This window comes from Salvelinus fontinalis, chromosome 14, assembly GCF_029448725.1.
Source record: "Salvelinus fontinalis isolate EN_2023a chromosome 14, ASM2944872v1, whole genome shotgun sequence".
Lineage (NCBI taxonomy): Eukaryota > Metazoa > Chordata > Actinopteri > Salmoniformes > Salmonidae > Salvelinus > Salvelinus fontinalis.
Genome location: NC_074678.1, coordinates 22,853,173 through 22,868,639, shown reverse-complemented (window position 1 = coordinate 22,868,639; position 15,467 = coordinate 22,853,173). Strand labels below are relative to the sequence as shown.

At 42.4% G+C, this 15,467-nt stretch overlaps 1 protein-coding gene across 1 annotated transcript; it reads right to left on the bottom strand.

Moving 5' to 3' along the window:
* Nucleotides 1-635: 635 nt before the first annotated feature.
* LOC129869631 (ubiquitin carboxyl-terminal hydrolase 46-like) lies at nt 636-15,236 on the bottom strand. The gene is made up of 9 exons (XM_055944218.1): nt 14,815-15,236; nt 13,206-13,286; nt 12,311-12,524; nt 11,395-11,675; nt 10,652-10,728; nt 6,535-6,618; nt 6,267-6,464; nt 6,085-6,163; nt 636-3,727 (listed from the first exon to the last, which is right to left on the bottom strand). Exons 1-9 carry the CDS (start codon nt 14,848-14,850, stop codon nt 3,626-3,628), a joined length of 1,152 nt encoding a protein of 383 aa, XP_055800193.1. The 5' UTR covers nt 14,851-15,236; the 3' UTR covers nt 636-3,625.
* Between the last annotated feature and the right edge of the window lie 231 nt (nt 15,237-15,467).

The window sequence follows — 15,467 nt, the reverse complement described above, 5'->3', positions numbered from 1 at the left end:
TAATACTATAACCCTTGAAACAATCACAATGGCAAACATTGAATAGCCTTTTTCTGATGCAGATGCTACCCCAACGTAAAGACTGTCTGTTAGAACTCATGACGTATTGACTTTAGAATCTACAAGATGTGCTGTCAGGTCAGAACTTCTCTGCAGGCTTCACTAAACACATTCCAATATGAATAAAACAAAGGCATCGCTTCCTCCTCTCCTTTGTGACTGCTGTAATATAGAGCAGATGAAGGAAGGAGAGGAGGAGGATAAAGCAAGGTGTCTAATAGTACAGGAACATTGTCTTTCTCTGTCTCCCCCCCACAGGCGGTTGTTGTCCAGTTTGTTGTGTTCTGTGATGCTGCGTTCATGCACACCCTGCCTGGTAAGCATGATGTGACAGAGGAACTGCCAAGCTTGAGAAAAAGGAAATTAACTGTGTGTGTGACTAAGGGGTAAAGGAAAACAAGGACTGTGGAGAATGTGAAAGAACTGTGGTGAACAGAGGTAATGAGAAAAGGAGGAGTGGTTAAAGGAGGAAAAGAGGACAAAGGGAGAATGACTAGCTGGTGAGGGGGTTGAGAACTTTTTGAAAATACAAATACAAAGAACATGACTAACAAAATCTTTGAAAAGCCCAGTGCCTCAGTTAAGTCTTTTTATTGAACAGAGGAAAGGGAAATCCAAGAAGTACTCAGACTGTGGTTCTCATTAAAGAATATCACTAGTAAAGTGCACTTTCAGTTTACAAACAATTCATTAGAATTGCGAGTTATCTAGTGCCTGGATCTCCCTTTAACTTCTACTCTTATCAAACCAAGCTATAACACTACTTCTCCACCTCTAGGCACTACACCAGAGTCTTGTTATAGATTGATAAGACCACATTGAGTGCATTGACAGAGCTCTTGAGAGAGATGCGTTTAGACAGGTAGCCCAATTCTGATTTTCTTTTCAATAATTGGTCTGAACAAGAGCTGATTTGATTGGTCAAAAGACCAATTTGTGGAAAAATTATCAGAATCGGGCTGCCTGTTTAAAGTTAGTATAACGATGTGTGCAGAACAATAATTGGAAGATTAGCACACACAATATATCTGCTCATCATAACCCATTTAAAATTCCTCAAACAGTGCTGGCTAGTGTCCTCTTCATCTACCATGGTTCTGTTAAGCCTGTAATGAACAAAACCTCAATGTGACTGACTGATTGTGACTTATCGATTGTGTTACTATTGTGTGATTAATTGGTTATGTGATTGACTGACTGGTTTATTGTAAAGCAGCATCATATTTCTAAACAGGGTTTGTTTAAGTAACTACTCTCTCTCTCAGTGCTTTAGCTCCTAGGTTGATAAAATATATAGGAAATATATGTGTCAGTCTTTTATACATAATGTTTATATACACTTGTATCCTAGCAGAGAAAATAGTGTTCTGTTACAGTTCTTCTCCAGTTTTGCAAGGTCATTAGAGACTCCAGTTTGGCACATAAATCATAGACTTCACCAGTTATACTAACAGTAGGAGATAGTGCATAACTGCCTCTCTCACACATTACATAAAATGCTGACTCACATAATAAGGAGTGCACAGAAACACACACATAACCCAAATCATCTCTATTTCACACTTAGCGAGAAGCATTTGAGTCGGTATTCTTCCAGTATCACAGTGAATTCGAGTGCCACAGGATAGTGAGCAGCATTTCTTCTTCATATACCTCTATATGGACCTTTGATATGGTTATAGTCTACAGTACATGGTCCTAACCTTATGGCATGGTAAACCAGCTGTCTCTATGAACCACTGGTCACCTTAACACTAAACTCAACTTGTCAGTGTCTGCCAGGCACAGCTTCTAAGTAAAGAACATTGGTTCCAAGTCAAGTACCTAACAATGGGGGGGCACCTATGCAAAATGACAAGGTGTTACAAAAACACATATAAAGACACCAATATTTCAACATAGAACGTTCCTGTTTATTATTTTTCCTATGTCATCATACCAACATTATGTTGACCGCTGCCCCATAATGCACCTAGCAAAAGAGTTCCACTTCCTTTGATCATCTCACACAGATACACACTACCGACTGGGAGGAGACTAGTTGGTAGCAAGACAGACCAACATTTAATATCAACATCTATATTTTCTTCAAAGGGAAGTCGACATCTTATCAGCTCACTTGACCTCCTATTGCACCAATCTCACTGTGAGAAACACTCCTTTTCATGATACCTGACAACTGTGGATTATGTGCTTCTTTCAACAGGGTCCAGCTATCCACATGCTTCAAAGTAAAGCTACTAAAGACATTGTCAACCCCATAGAGCTCTGTATGTATATTACCTACACCAGTGTTTCCCAACTCCGGTCCTCCAGTACCCCCAACAGTACACATTTTAATTGTAGCCCCGGACAAGCACACCTGATTCAACTTGTCAACTAATCATCAAGCCCTCAATGAGTTCAATCAGGAATATTTGTCCAGGGATACAACCAAAATGTGTACCATTGGGTGGTACTCGAGGACCGGAGTTGGGAAACACTGACCTACCAGACTCAGTGAGGGGGAAGATGTTACATACAGAACAAGACGGCGTCTAGATGAGTCAAGCCCTGAGACGCAATCTCCTACACCTACCAGCACAGTCAACATTATAACATTAGAAATAAATAAGAGCAATAAATAGCGTTCCACAAAACAGGGATTAAACAGAAACCAAACTAGTCTAGAGAATAGTAGAGATGTAGTTTGTGTCAGTGAGTGACTATGTTCTAGAGTGGTGGCTGGATCATAACATGGTTATAACTTGGGAGAGGAGCATTAGGGCCTGGGCCAGTCTCTATGTTAGAGGACGGGAGCAGCAGACAGAGCTACATGCATCCTGGTCTTCTGTAGAACTACAACATCTCAGCATTACAATGAATAGGTTTGGCTTGGTCACAACTCAAGTCAACTTGAATCTACACCAGCTCAAACAGTGAACACCGAAACATGCAGTTCAGCAACACTAGATGCATAGACCCTCTTTCAACTAGTTTATATCTCTCCCTAAAACTTCCATTCCATCCCAGCTCTAGCCATTCCCCAGGTAGAAGACATCTATGGGCTGGACATTGTAAATATAAGGTCACGGAATAACCCTACTAAAAGTATTTATGAACTTATGACATTACATGAAAATAGACATACTATACAGATATACAAATAATACAATCTTCTTTCCCATAGCAGTCTGTACCTGTATCAGTCCAGCCAGCTCTGTATGCCAGGCAGACCCAGGGAGAGTGACCCATGGTGGGTCTTCAGACCTCCAGACCTGGCCCCATGCGGAGACAAACGGGCATCACACACCAGCCCGTTGTAGCTTCTTTATGTTTCCTGCTCCTTGTTGTTGGGACTGTTTGTTGTTGTTCTAAAGTGCTGTCCAGATGCTGAAGGACAAAAAGCAGTTTACACAGTCTTCCCAGCATGCTGAACACAGGGAGGGAGAGAATGGGGTTATGGGAAATGAAGTCCAGGCAGACCCAGGGAAGGCAGTTAGACAGGGAATGGCGTTGGCACACGACTCAAGAGAGGGGTCAGAGTTCCAATCCTTCTCTCTCTCTGGCTGGGTGTTTATTCCAGTTACTCCCTGGACTGATAGAAGAGGATGTATCCAGACTCTGAGTTCTTGGAGATGTCTGACGTCAACCCATAGAACTCTTCGATGGCCTGGGCATCGATTTTCTGAGCAAACCAGAGAGTGAGACAACAAATGATGAAACATTCTGTATCAGCCATATAAACAGGTCTGATGGCCAACAAACATCGGTAATTGACAGTTAATTAACATAAACACATTTAGCATCTCCTGGCTTCCACACACAGCCTACAAGCCACTGATGCAGATCTTTGGAACATCTACATTTTAAAGTCTAATACGTCAATGTAATATAGCCAACACCTTCACAATAAATCATTATTTAATTTAGATGGGTCTAAAGAAACATGATATGAATAAAATGTATTTTATTTCAGAAGAATAGAATACTCTTCATTGTCCTTACGTTAGGTCCTGATCTGGCTGTACTGTATGGCTGTGGGCTACACTAGTTAATTTAGCAGACAAGATTTGCTTAGAACTTCGTGGCATTATTTTATATTATAGTATGACGAATACAATTGAACCAAGCTGAATAAAATGGAAAGAATATTTTCTCCAATTGATTTGAGGGAGTGAGCTATTCTGTGTTGAGCAGATAACAAACAAATAATTTTTTCTTAATTTAGTGTTATTAATGTAACATTAGTTGTTCAACAAACGTTGGGCTATATGTTTGGATGTTTAATACATTGTAAAGCTGCATGATGCGACTCTAATGATGATTTGAAAAATGCATGAGCTCTGGCATGAGCTCCGCTTTGTTTTTTGCGCAGGCTGTACACACTTCATCAGTCTCTCATTCACAATTACAATTTGACAAGCACTTGATAATGCCTCGAATTTCCCGGCGGCATCCCCTTTGTGTGGCCGTAATGCCCCCTAAAACAATCCATGCCTTTTGCAGCCAGTGGCCGTTGTGCCCTTGGGCTGAATATAATAATTATAATTCCCATTTCCCGGAGTGCTGCATGCTCCGAAGCACCTCTCACTCACATGGTTCTCCATCACGTGATCGGGTCTTTCTCACAGGCTACAAGTGAAGACAGACACATCGGGGACGCAACTGCGCGTATCCTCATCCAATTTCGAGGTGCATATTGAAGACATTGGAAGAACTGTCCACATTTACTTTTCATCAGCCAACAAGATGAGTAGGCGTAACGAACAACAATAGGAATAGCCTATGTCAAACTACTATCCCCATAGTACAAAAGTAGACCTATTTTATTCTGTGCGAGAAGTAAATAATCCAAACATAGTCTGGGACAGTTGTGGGATACGATAGATCCCAAATGAATATACCTACTAGCATCAAAAAAAAGTTATGCAATGTTGCTGACGTAACAGAAGAGAACGTTTAGCTTAAAATGTTGATACTCTATTTCTTCACATTATAAGCGCAGCAATGCGCACATGGCAGTAGGCTACAAGTGCGAACCTTCCATTAGCGGGAAAACACCATTATCAAAAGTAACCACAAATGTGATTATGCATGTAATGCTTTTATTATAAAGGTGCATTTTTATGGTGAAAATGATCTTCAACAAAGTTGAAACGCTGCTTATGTATGCCAGTTAGGCTCTACACCCCTTGTAAAGTGGATTCATGTGCTTCATTTTAAGAATTTATTTGGCCACTTTAGTTGTGATACCAACCATATCAAAACATATAGGCCTATGGGTTAGTCTACATGAGGTGTGCGACAATGATACGAAAAAGTCACACATAAAAAGGCATTGCTACTTGTCTTACATTGGGCATCATTCACAAGTGATAATATATAATTCACAAGTGATAGGCTAATAATTGTCATCCATCAGACTATTCTTAATTTAATTTTGTCTTCAAATATACTAAATAATATATGTGTGGAATTTGTTTTGATTTAGGGGAAGGGGAAAAGATAAATGTCGTCTATGCACTTAAATAGCGAATGGAGGATGCTTTTCCGTGGTTCATTTTCATGCCAGCCAGGTAGGCTAGACTCCTGCTGTTAAGATAAGCAATGTGCTTATATGAAATATGAATAAATATAGTAGGCCTAGCCTATAGAAAGCTGATGGGGTTTCTCACGCAATTGCATTATATGAAATATGAATAAATATAGTAGGCCTAGCCTATAGAAAGCTGATGGGGTTTCTCACGCAATTTCTCACGCAATTGCACAGCCTATAGAAATGTGGAGCAACATGAGCTCATGAAGTGTTTGATTAGATTTTCAATTACATTTACATTGATGTCAGAGTGATTAGAGGAACAATAGAGTGCTGAGTATCAGGCAGTTAGCAAGTTTGGTAGGCTACTAATGACCATCAGCAGCATCAGAGCTTGGAGAAGCCTAATTACCATGACTAAACGGTCACGTGGAATTTGACTGCCTTCATGACCGCTGGTGTGGCGGTAATACAGTCACCATAACAACCCTAACTGAGACACACACCTCCACGATGTCATCATCAAACAGCAGCCAGAAGCCATGACTCTTCACTATGGTGATGTAGTGTCCTCTGTTGGGTCCACTGAGGAAGAAAGAAGGGGAAGCAGTGATATGAGAATAATATGGTGTCTATAGGTACAGTACATTTCAGTTTGGATACAATGTCTTGTGTGTGTGTGGCCTACCTGCCACAGTGGACGACCACAGCGACCAGATCGTACATGCGGTCGAGGTTGACAGAGTCTCCAGAGGTGTTGAAGAGGCGTAGTTCCAGAGGGAAGACAACGCGATAGGACAGTTTGGTGTATCGGTGCAGCTGCTCCATGTACTTAAATCGCTTCAGGTGCAGGGCCAGGATCATAGGCAGCTTCTTCACACGCATCCTATAGGGACACACAGAGGAGTTATACACAGACTGACACACACAGAGACAGACAGACAGTGTGTACTGACCGTTTCTGGGCCTCCTGCTTGCTGCAGCATGCCTCACAGTAGTATTTGTATTCACTGCACAAGGTCTCTGTGTTACTGAAGTCCCTGGGGAACACAACACAGAGGGGACTGTGTCAGTCAGGCTGATACACAGAGTAGAGGATGCTACAGCAGGGTTGGCAAGTGTACAATAGTTCTAGTTGAGAAAGGTAACAGGTACAGTGCCTTCAGAAAGTGTTCACACCACTTGACTTTTTCCACATCTGTTGTGTTGCAGCCTGAATTTAAAATGGATTAAATAGAGATTTTTGTCACTGGCCTTCACACCATAGCCCATAATGGCAAAGTGAAATTATGTTTTTCATTTTTTTTAAACAAATTAATAAAAAATGTAAAGCTGAAATGTCTTGAGTCAATAAGTATTCAACCCCTTTGTTATGGCAAGCCTAAATAAGTACAGGAGTAAAAATGTGCTTAACAAGTCACTCAATAAGTTGCATGGACTCACCCTGTGTGCAATAATAGTGTTTAACATGATTTTTGAATGACTACCTCATCTCTGTACCCCACACATTCAGATCATTGTAAGGTCTCTTAATGGAGCAGTGAATTTCAAACACAGACTCAACCACAAAGACCAGGGAGGTTGTCCAATGCCTCACAAAGAAGGGCACATATTGGCAGAAATTGAATATCCCTTTGAGTATGGTGAAGTTTGGCACCACTTTAGATGGTGTATCAATATATGCAACGATACAGGCATCCTTCTTAACTCAGTTGCCAGAGAGGATGGAAACCACTCAGGGATTTCACCATGAGGCCAATAGTGACTTTAAAACAGTTAAAGAGTTTAACGGCTGTGATAGGAGAAAACTGAGGATGGGTCAACAACATTGTAGTTACTCCATAATACTAACCTATTTGACAGAGTGAAAAGAAGGAACCCTGTACAAAATAAAAATACTCCAAAGCATGCATCCTGTTCGCAACAAGGCACTAAAGTAATACTGCTAAAAATGTGGCAAAGCAATTCAGTTTTTTTCCTGAATACAAAGTGTTGTTTGGCAAATCCAATACAACACTGAGGACCACTCTCCATGTTTTCAAGCAGAGTGTTGGCTGCATCATGTTATGGATATGCTTGTAATCGTTACGGACTGAGGAGTTTTTCAGGATAAAAATAAACTGAAATAGCTAAGCACAGGTAAAATCCTTGAGGAAAACCTGGTTCAATCTGCTCACTGGGAGATGAATTCACCTTTCAGCAGAACAATAACCTAAAACACAAATCTAGACTGGACTTGCTTACCAAGAAGCCAGTGAATGTTCCTGAGTGGCCGAGTTACAGTTTTGACTTAAATTTGCTTGAAAATCTATGGCAAGACATGAAAAATGATTGTATAGCAATGATCAACACAACCAACTTCACAGATCTTGAAGAATTTTGAAAATAATAAATAAAGCTCTTAGAGACTTACCCGGAAAGACTCACAGCTGTAATCAATGCCAACGTTGATTCTAACATGTATTGACACACACAGGGGGTTGAATACTTATGTAATCAAGATACACGGAGTGGACAAAACAATAGGAACACCTTCCTAATATTGAATTGCACCCCTTTTTTCCCTCAGAACAGCCTCAATTCGTCGGGGCATGGACTACCAGGTGTCGAAAGCGTTCCACAGGGATGCTGGCCCATGTTGACTCCAATGCTTCTCACAGTTGTGTCAAGTTGGCTGGATGTCCTTTGGTTGGTGGCCCACTCTTGATACACATGGGAAACTGTTGAGCGTAAAATACTAAGCAGCGTTGCAGTTCTTGACACATTCAAACCGGTGCTCCTGGCACCTAACACCATACCCCGTCTAAAGGCACTCAAATATTTTGTCTTGCCCATTCACCCTCTGAAGGGGACACACACAATCCATGTCTTCTTCTTCTTCTTATTATTATTATTGTGTGGATTTTTATGGCAGTTGGCAACCAACTTTAAGATGCATTACTGCCAACAACTGGACTGGAGTGTGGACCAGAGACAGGGAAGGTCTAAATCCTACCCAATATTATTGTGTCCCTAAGGAAACGAAATAGATAATTAAATACTACATCCCCTGAAGATTTCCCCAGCAGTTCACTTAATCTTGACCATATTCTTGACTACCTTATTCTTAACCATTACTCCTCAAATCTAATAACAATCAGTTATTTTACCTCCCATATTTCTGTCGCTGAAATAGAACGTGTTCCACTGTCTCCATCTCCTACTAACAATGATCACACCTCCCAGTCGGATGTTTCACCACCAATTTCAATGTACTATTGAGCCTTGTGTGTCCCAGTCTCTGTCTTGTGACTACACTTTCCTCCCTTCTCTCTCGGCCTGATGACCTCCTTGCCCCCACCTTTTCCTGAATCTTATACAGGTGTCTTCCTTTTGCTAGCAGCATACCACCCTGCATCCCACTGCTGGCTTGCTTCTGAAGCTAAGCAGGGTTGGTCCTGGTGATCCCTGAATGGGAGACCAGACGCTGCTGGAAGTGGTGTTGGAGGGCCAGTAGGAGGCAGCCTTTCCTCTGGTCTAAAAAAAAAAATATCCCGATGACCCAAAGCAGTGATTGGGAACATTGCCCTGTGTAGGGTGCCATCTTTCGGATGGGATGTTAAACGGGTGTCCTGACTTTCTGTGGCCACTAAAGATCCCATGGCACCGGGTGATAACCCTGGTGTCCTGGCTAAATTCCCAATCTGGCCCTCATACGGTCACCTAACCATCCCCAGCTTACAATTGGCTTATTCATCTAACTATTACCCAGATCGTTGCTGTAAATGAGAATGTGATCTCAGCCAAATTACCTGGTAAAATAAGGGTTTCAAAAACTCTTGCCATTTGTTTTTAACCACTATTTTCATCAACCCCTTGGCTTCTGCTTTACTGATTGACAATTCCAACATTAGGATGTTCAACAGCCTGCTTGGCAATAACATCCACCTCCTCATTCCCCTCTACTCCCAAATGAGCTGGTACCCAGAGGAACATCACAAATACACCCCATCTGTCTCATCCTATACAAGCACAGCAAAACCTCATACAATACATCCTGTCTACCATGAGATACAAAATAATTTGAGCTCATCAGTGCTGCACAGGAGTCAAGAGCAGATGACTACCCTGTCTAGCCTCACCTCCTCCACCCACTCTGCAGCCAGGAGTATGGCCCTCAACTCCATTGTGTAAACAGATAAATGATCTGTTGCTCTTTTCGTCACTGCCACCTTAGTCAGGAACACTAAAAGCTGCACCTGTCCTCCCTGTTTAATGTTCCTTAGACACATATGTGAATATATTCAAGAAAGCATAGTATTGTGTTCCTAAAATGTTCACTTACAACTGAATCTACTCCTTCCTCAACATCTTTTACCCTCTCAAGCAACCCTAGATCTCTCACTGGCTGAGGGAGACACCAAGGTGGGATAGTAGGAAGAACCACAGAGGGGCTAAACTCCCTCCCAAACAACCCCATCTCTATCGCCAAGCCATTGCTGAACCACCCAAAACTTGTATTCAGATATAGTTCATGTTACCAGCACTCTAGGAGTACCTTTTTAGTAGGATGTGTAACCATGTGTCCTTGTAGATTTACCCAATATGTCATGGTCAGCTGAAGTCTTCTTAACTTTAACGGCATCTCTCCCAACTCTACGTGCATTCCTGCCACCCGGGAGGCCGTGAGAGCCCACAACACATTCTTAGGACTTGGGCCTGGACAATCCACGTCTCAATTGTCTCAAGGCTTAAAAAATCCTTCTTTAACCTGTCTCCTCCCCTTCATCTACACTGATTTAAGTGGATTTAACAGGTGACATTAATAAGAGATCATTGCTTTCACCTGGTCATTCTGTCATGGAAAAATCAGGTGTTCCTAATATTTTGTATACTCCCAGTGTCTATTAGTATTACATTTTTTATATATATATATATATATTTTTTTTTACAAATGTTTGAATTTTTCTTCCACTGACATTTGAGTATTTTGTGTAGATCGTTTACAAAAAAATGACAATTAAATCCATTTTAATCTCACCTTGTAACAACAAAAGGGGTGTGAATACTTTCCTAAGGCACTGTAAATATTACCTGAGACAGTGTGTTATTGATGTATTCTGCTCTACGTCCACAGAAAGATCCAGAAAGTCCTCATCTTTGCTGCTGACCTGCCACATACACAGAGACAGGGAGAGAGACAGACAGAGAGATGAGATGAATCAGTGCACTGGCCTCTTTACGGGCTGAAAGGCACTGATGCTGCCCTGTTCCGAGACCAGCTCACACGCTGGCACACGAGATGAGAGAGCAGGTCTCTTTGATGTGTTATGATAGGGTTGTAAGGATGTATCAGTGAGAAGCTGAGTGCCTGTAGGGTGATGAAGACGATTGTTAGGGGCCAATCTCTGCCTTCCTCCCTCTGCTCTTCCGCTCTGAGAGTGGCATAATGGGAGGCCGGTGACACAGCCTTTGGGAGCTGTGTGGAGGATCTCTGTCAGAGCTCAGCTCACAATCTCCTCATCTCCTCCTTCATTACAGACAGAGCTAATCCCTCTGTGGGACGCAGGGAGGGAGGGCAGGGACAACACTCACAGGGATTCAGAGGAACAGATGGATTGTTAGGGTACTGACAAAGCATTACCAACACTGCTGAGGAAGGGTCTTGGGGGTTGAGTAAAAAAGCAAGACACACATTTTTGTGAACTGTAAGGAAAATGGATCAATAAAGTATTCTTACATAAGTGTTTATGTCTCACATGACTTGGTGGAATTAGGACCACTATCAGAGAACATAAAACCCACTACCACAGAAACAACGGCCCTGATGGACTCACCGTCTCACAGTTGAGGCAGCGCGTCTCATTGGTCAACGTGCCCTGGAAGATGTCATGCACCCAGGTGGGCTCCGTGGTCTTGTTCTCAAGCTCGGTCTCCGTGGTGATGGCCGTTCCGTTGTTCTTGAGGCGTCCGTTCTGCTTCTCCTGCTTCTTCTCCTCCAGCAGGATGTCTGCCACTGTGTTCAGCTTCTTCTCCTCCAGCAGGATGTCTGCCACTGTGTTCAGCAGGTAGTTGAGGAACTCATGGGCGTCCTGCTGCATGTAGTTATCAAACAGGTCTGTAGGGGGAGACACAGGACAAGGGCTGTTAGGGCAACACTTGGAGGGTCTGTGTGGAGAGGTGGTCAGTCAGTCGACAGTCGTGTTCAAGGTGAATCAGGGCACATTGATGCACATGGACACACATAAATCAGATACGTGTGTGAAAAGTGAAAGTGGAGAGAGAGAATGTGAAAGTGAGAATGAAAGAGAGAAGGCAGCTGACCAGTCCCTAGTCCACACAGAGATGTTCATTGTTCATTCATAGAGAGTGCTTCCTGGAGTCAGACTACTGAGAACAATCTGCCTCTATTCTAGTTCCATGCTCTGAATGACCTTACCGCCACCACAACATGCACCTGCCCCTTCACCCAACAGTGACAACCACCTGACAAAAACACTTCCACTGCCCCTCTAGCCCTATCCCTACCCTCAGCTCAAAACATGCCTATCTGAGCTGAAAACTTGATTCAAGACAACTGGTCTCAGCAGTCTTGACTTACTACCAACACCAATCATATGGCAGGTTTAAGCTATATAACATGGTAGCTATGATGGTATAGTCCTCTAGTTGATTTGTCCCTAGGCTCAGCCCTCTCCCACTCAGTCCAGGGCAGACAGTGATTGTATTTAGGTTTCGTGTAGTCTGTCTCACCATTCTCCTTGCGCAGGCGTGAGATGAACTTCTTGGGCGGGATGACTCCCACCTTTTTCTTCTGGGTGGTGATGCTGTGGAAGAGGTCTGCCAGACACGTGAGCAGGTTCTCCTTCTTCTTCTGCTGGGCCTTGTAGGCCAGCACGTTCTCCCGGAAAGGCCGGCAGAAGTACAGGGCCTGAAGCACCGAGTTACAGTAACAAGTGTTCCCAAACTGAGGGTCCACGCCGGCAGGGACAAACAGAAAGAAAGAGGGGTGAGATTCTTATGAGTGTGTTTGAGAAACGGTAAACTTAAGATTGTAAACATGGAGAAAAGATGCAAGCAGCATGACCGTAACCTCCAACAGAGACTGTTTGTATACACAAGGAGAGATGCTTTGTGTTCTTACTAGGGATGCAAAATTCCGGGAACTTTCAACAAATTCCATGGTTTTCCAGAAATCCTGGTTTGAGGATTCCGGATTTCCTGCTTATTCCCTTTCCGATTCCGGGAATCTTCCAACCGGGATTTCAGGAAAAACAGGGAAGTTATTGAAAGTTCCAGGAATTTTGCTAACCTAGTTCTTAACCCTAAATATTATATAAGAGCCAGATAGATTAATGAATATAAAGCAGCCACACTCTGCTTTGAGTATCAACAATCTCCATCTGAAGGGTTGGCAAACAAACTAGTTTGTAACAGAAGCTCCTCAAAGATACCTTTTTTTGCTAACTGAAATAAAATAGCAGTGAAACAGACAAAAAACAACCTGCTTCTAATACAAAGCGTCAACACCAATCACCTGTCCAATGGGAAACATAACTCAGTAGTGACCTAGTGGACAGCTTGTTCTAAAAAGGACGCCAGTGTTTTTAATGATCATCCAGAAGGTGACCGAGTGAATGACACTTACGTTGACCAATCCAAAGTAGTGTTCGTTGATTGGGAACTGCTCCGGACCAATGTCTTTCTCCAGAGCAGAGGCATTTGTGCCCTAAGGGAGACCAGAGAGAGAACACGAGCTCTGGATAAGAGCGTCTGCTAAATGACTTAAATGTAAATGTAATGTGCACTGTCAAACATCCTTATTATGCATGAAATAGGCTACACATCATCATCTGGAGTGTCCCACTCACACGTGTCTGTTCTATCTCCTGGAAGTCATCTTGGCAACTATATAGCAGGGAACTGACAAACCAAAACCTCTTTATAGAGGTCACATGCTGCACATGTCTATGTTTCACATAATAGCCTAACCTTTGCTTCAGATAACTGCCTAGATTATTTCTGACATTGACTGGCAGTCGACTCCAGCCTTTTATGGCTTTCATAAAGCTTGCAGTTTCCCATCACAAACACAAACCTTGCTTATTCATACTACTGGAAGTCAGGAATACTTTGGTTTCATCGTCTGAGAAACTCAGTACCAACCTCTTAACTGGGGGTGGGGGGGGGGGGGGGGGGGGGTAAGTAGGCCTATTACAATGTAAAGATTCAAGAGCATTTAACATTCTCAGTGTAGAGACAGGCCACTTATCTCCTGACAGAGCCCATTGACTAACCAGAGCTCAGAGGTTCCAGATGAAGCAGTGGCTTTGTTGAGAGATTTCTGCTAAAGTCTTTAAATCACTGTCATTTTCTCTCAGTCAAAGCAGAACAGAATACTTTGCTTTGTTGTCTCTGATATTCATTTTGACTGAGTTCTCAAGCTTCACTTTCTCATACTTACGCACGTTCGCGCGCACACACACACACACACACACACACACACACACACACACACACACACACACACATCCCCAAAGATACATGAAGTGTTTTATCAAACTAAACAACACACACTTGCTTGTCTCATCTAAATAATACAGTTCAATCAAAGCATACAAACATTAGTACAAAGGAGAAAAACAACAAAGACCAGATGATAACAATATAGGTCCATCCCTTCATCACTAATCAAATGCTCTGTCACAATAACACTACTGAACTTTAAAACGTGACACTTTCCTCAAGTTTTTAATCTTTATCAACTGCCAGATTCAATAAACACATTCCATTTTGTGGCGGTGATGTTAGTAAAAAAGGGTAACACTTTACATTATTGTCCTTATTCATGTGTAGACTAAATATTAATGCACAGTGCAACAACTAGGAGTATTATAATTACTTGTTACATTGTACTTAGGTCTAATTACACAGTTATAATGGCTTACGAATGTAAAGTGTGATATAGGGACCTTCTAGATCACGTGTCAAACTCATTCCAGGGAGGGCAGATTGTCTGGGGGTTTGCTCCACCCTTGTACTTGATTGATGATTCATTCAAGATAGAGCTACATTTCCGAAATGTTGGAACCTTTCGCACCCTTTGCATCCCCGTCAAGCAAGGACCGGTGGATTGATTGCTACCGCCGATCAGCTCGAGCCCCCAGGAGGATTTCGACCATGACCCTCTCTCATCGTCATTACACAAGGTTCCCAACAGTGACTGAAGCAGTCAATATAGCGGTTTGGCTACTTACCATATTACAAATGGAGGCGATATTTCTGACAGTCATTTAGTTTACAGGGTCCCCCTCACCGTCATATTTACAAAATAAAAATGTTTCAATGCAGGACGATACTGAGAAAAGATTCAGCTAATTCGCAGCTAGAGGCCAGAATTCAACCCCACTCCCCAGGCGTAAAAAACAGACAATGAATGTTTGGACTAGAGACCAATCAGCACGGAATAAAAAATAAAGCAACATTTAACGCTGTTTTCACTTCATTATCGCAGAATACTACCGTATAATTTATCTAAAATAACAGATGAGAGAGTAGTAAACACACGAAGTTGCGTCAGGTTGATAGCAACGGATTACAACCACTGGGCTATAATATGAACGATTACAACAAGCAGCTACGTAAAGCAATGTTCAACCCGCCCATCACAAATAAACTACTACCGCATTGCAAGCGATTGGAGCCCTCTGCTGTTTGATTGGCATAACAGACAGACTAATCGGATTGGGTTTTGCATGAAGCAATGGATTTTGGGAGTTGTAGTGGACAGTTAGCACTAGTGGACAGTCGAGAACTAGTGGACAGTCTCTGATTCATCATTTACTTGCACCAAATATTCACGTCACATTTTACACCAACGTTTGGACGGGCATATGATGAAACTAAAGGC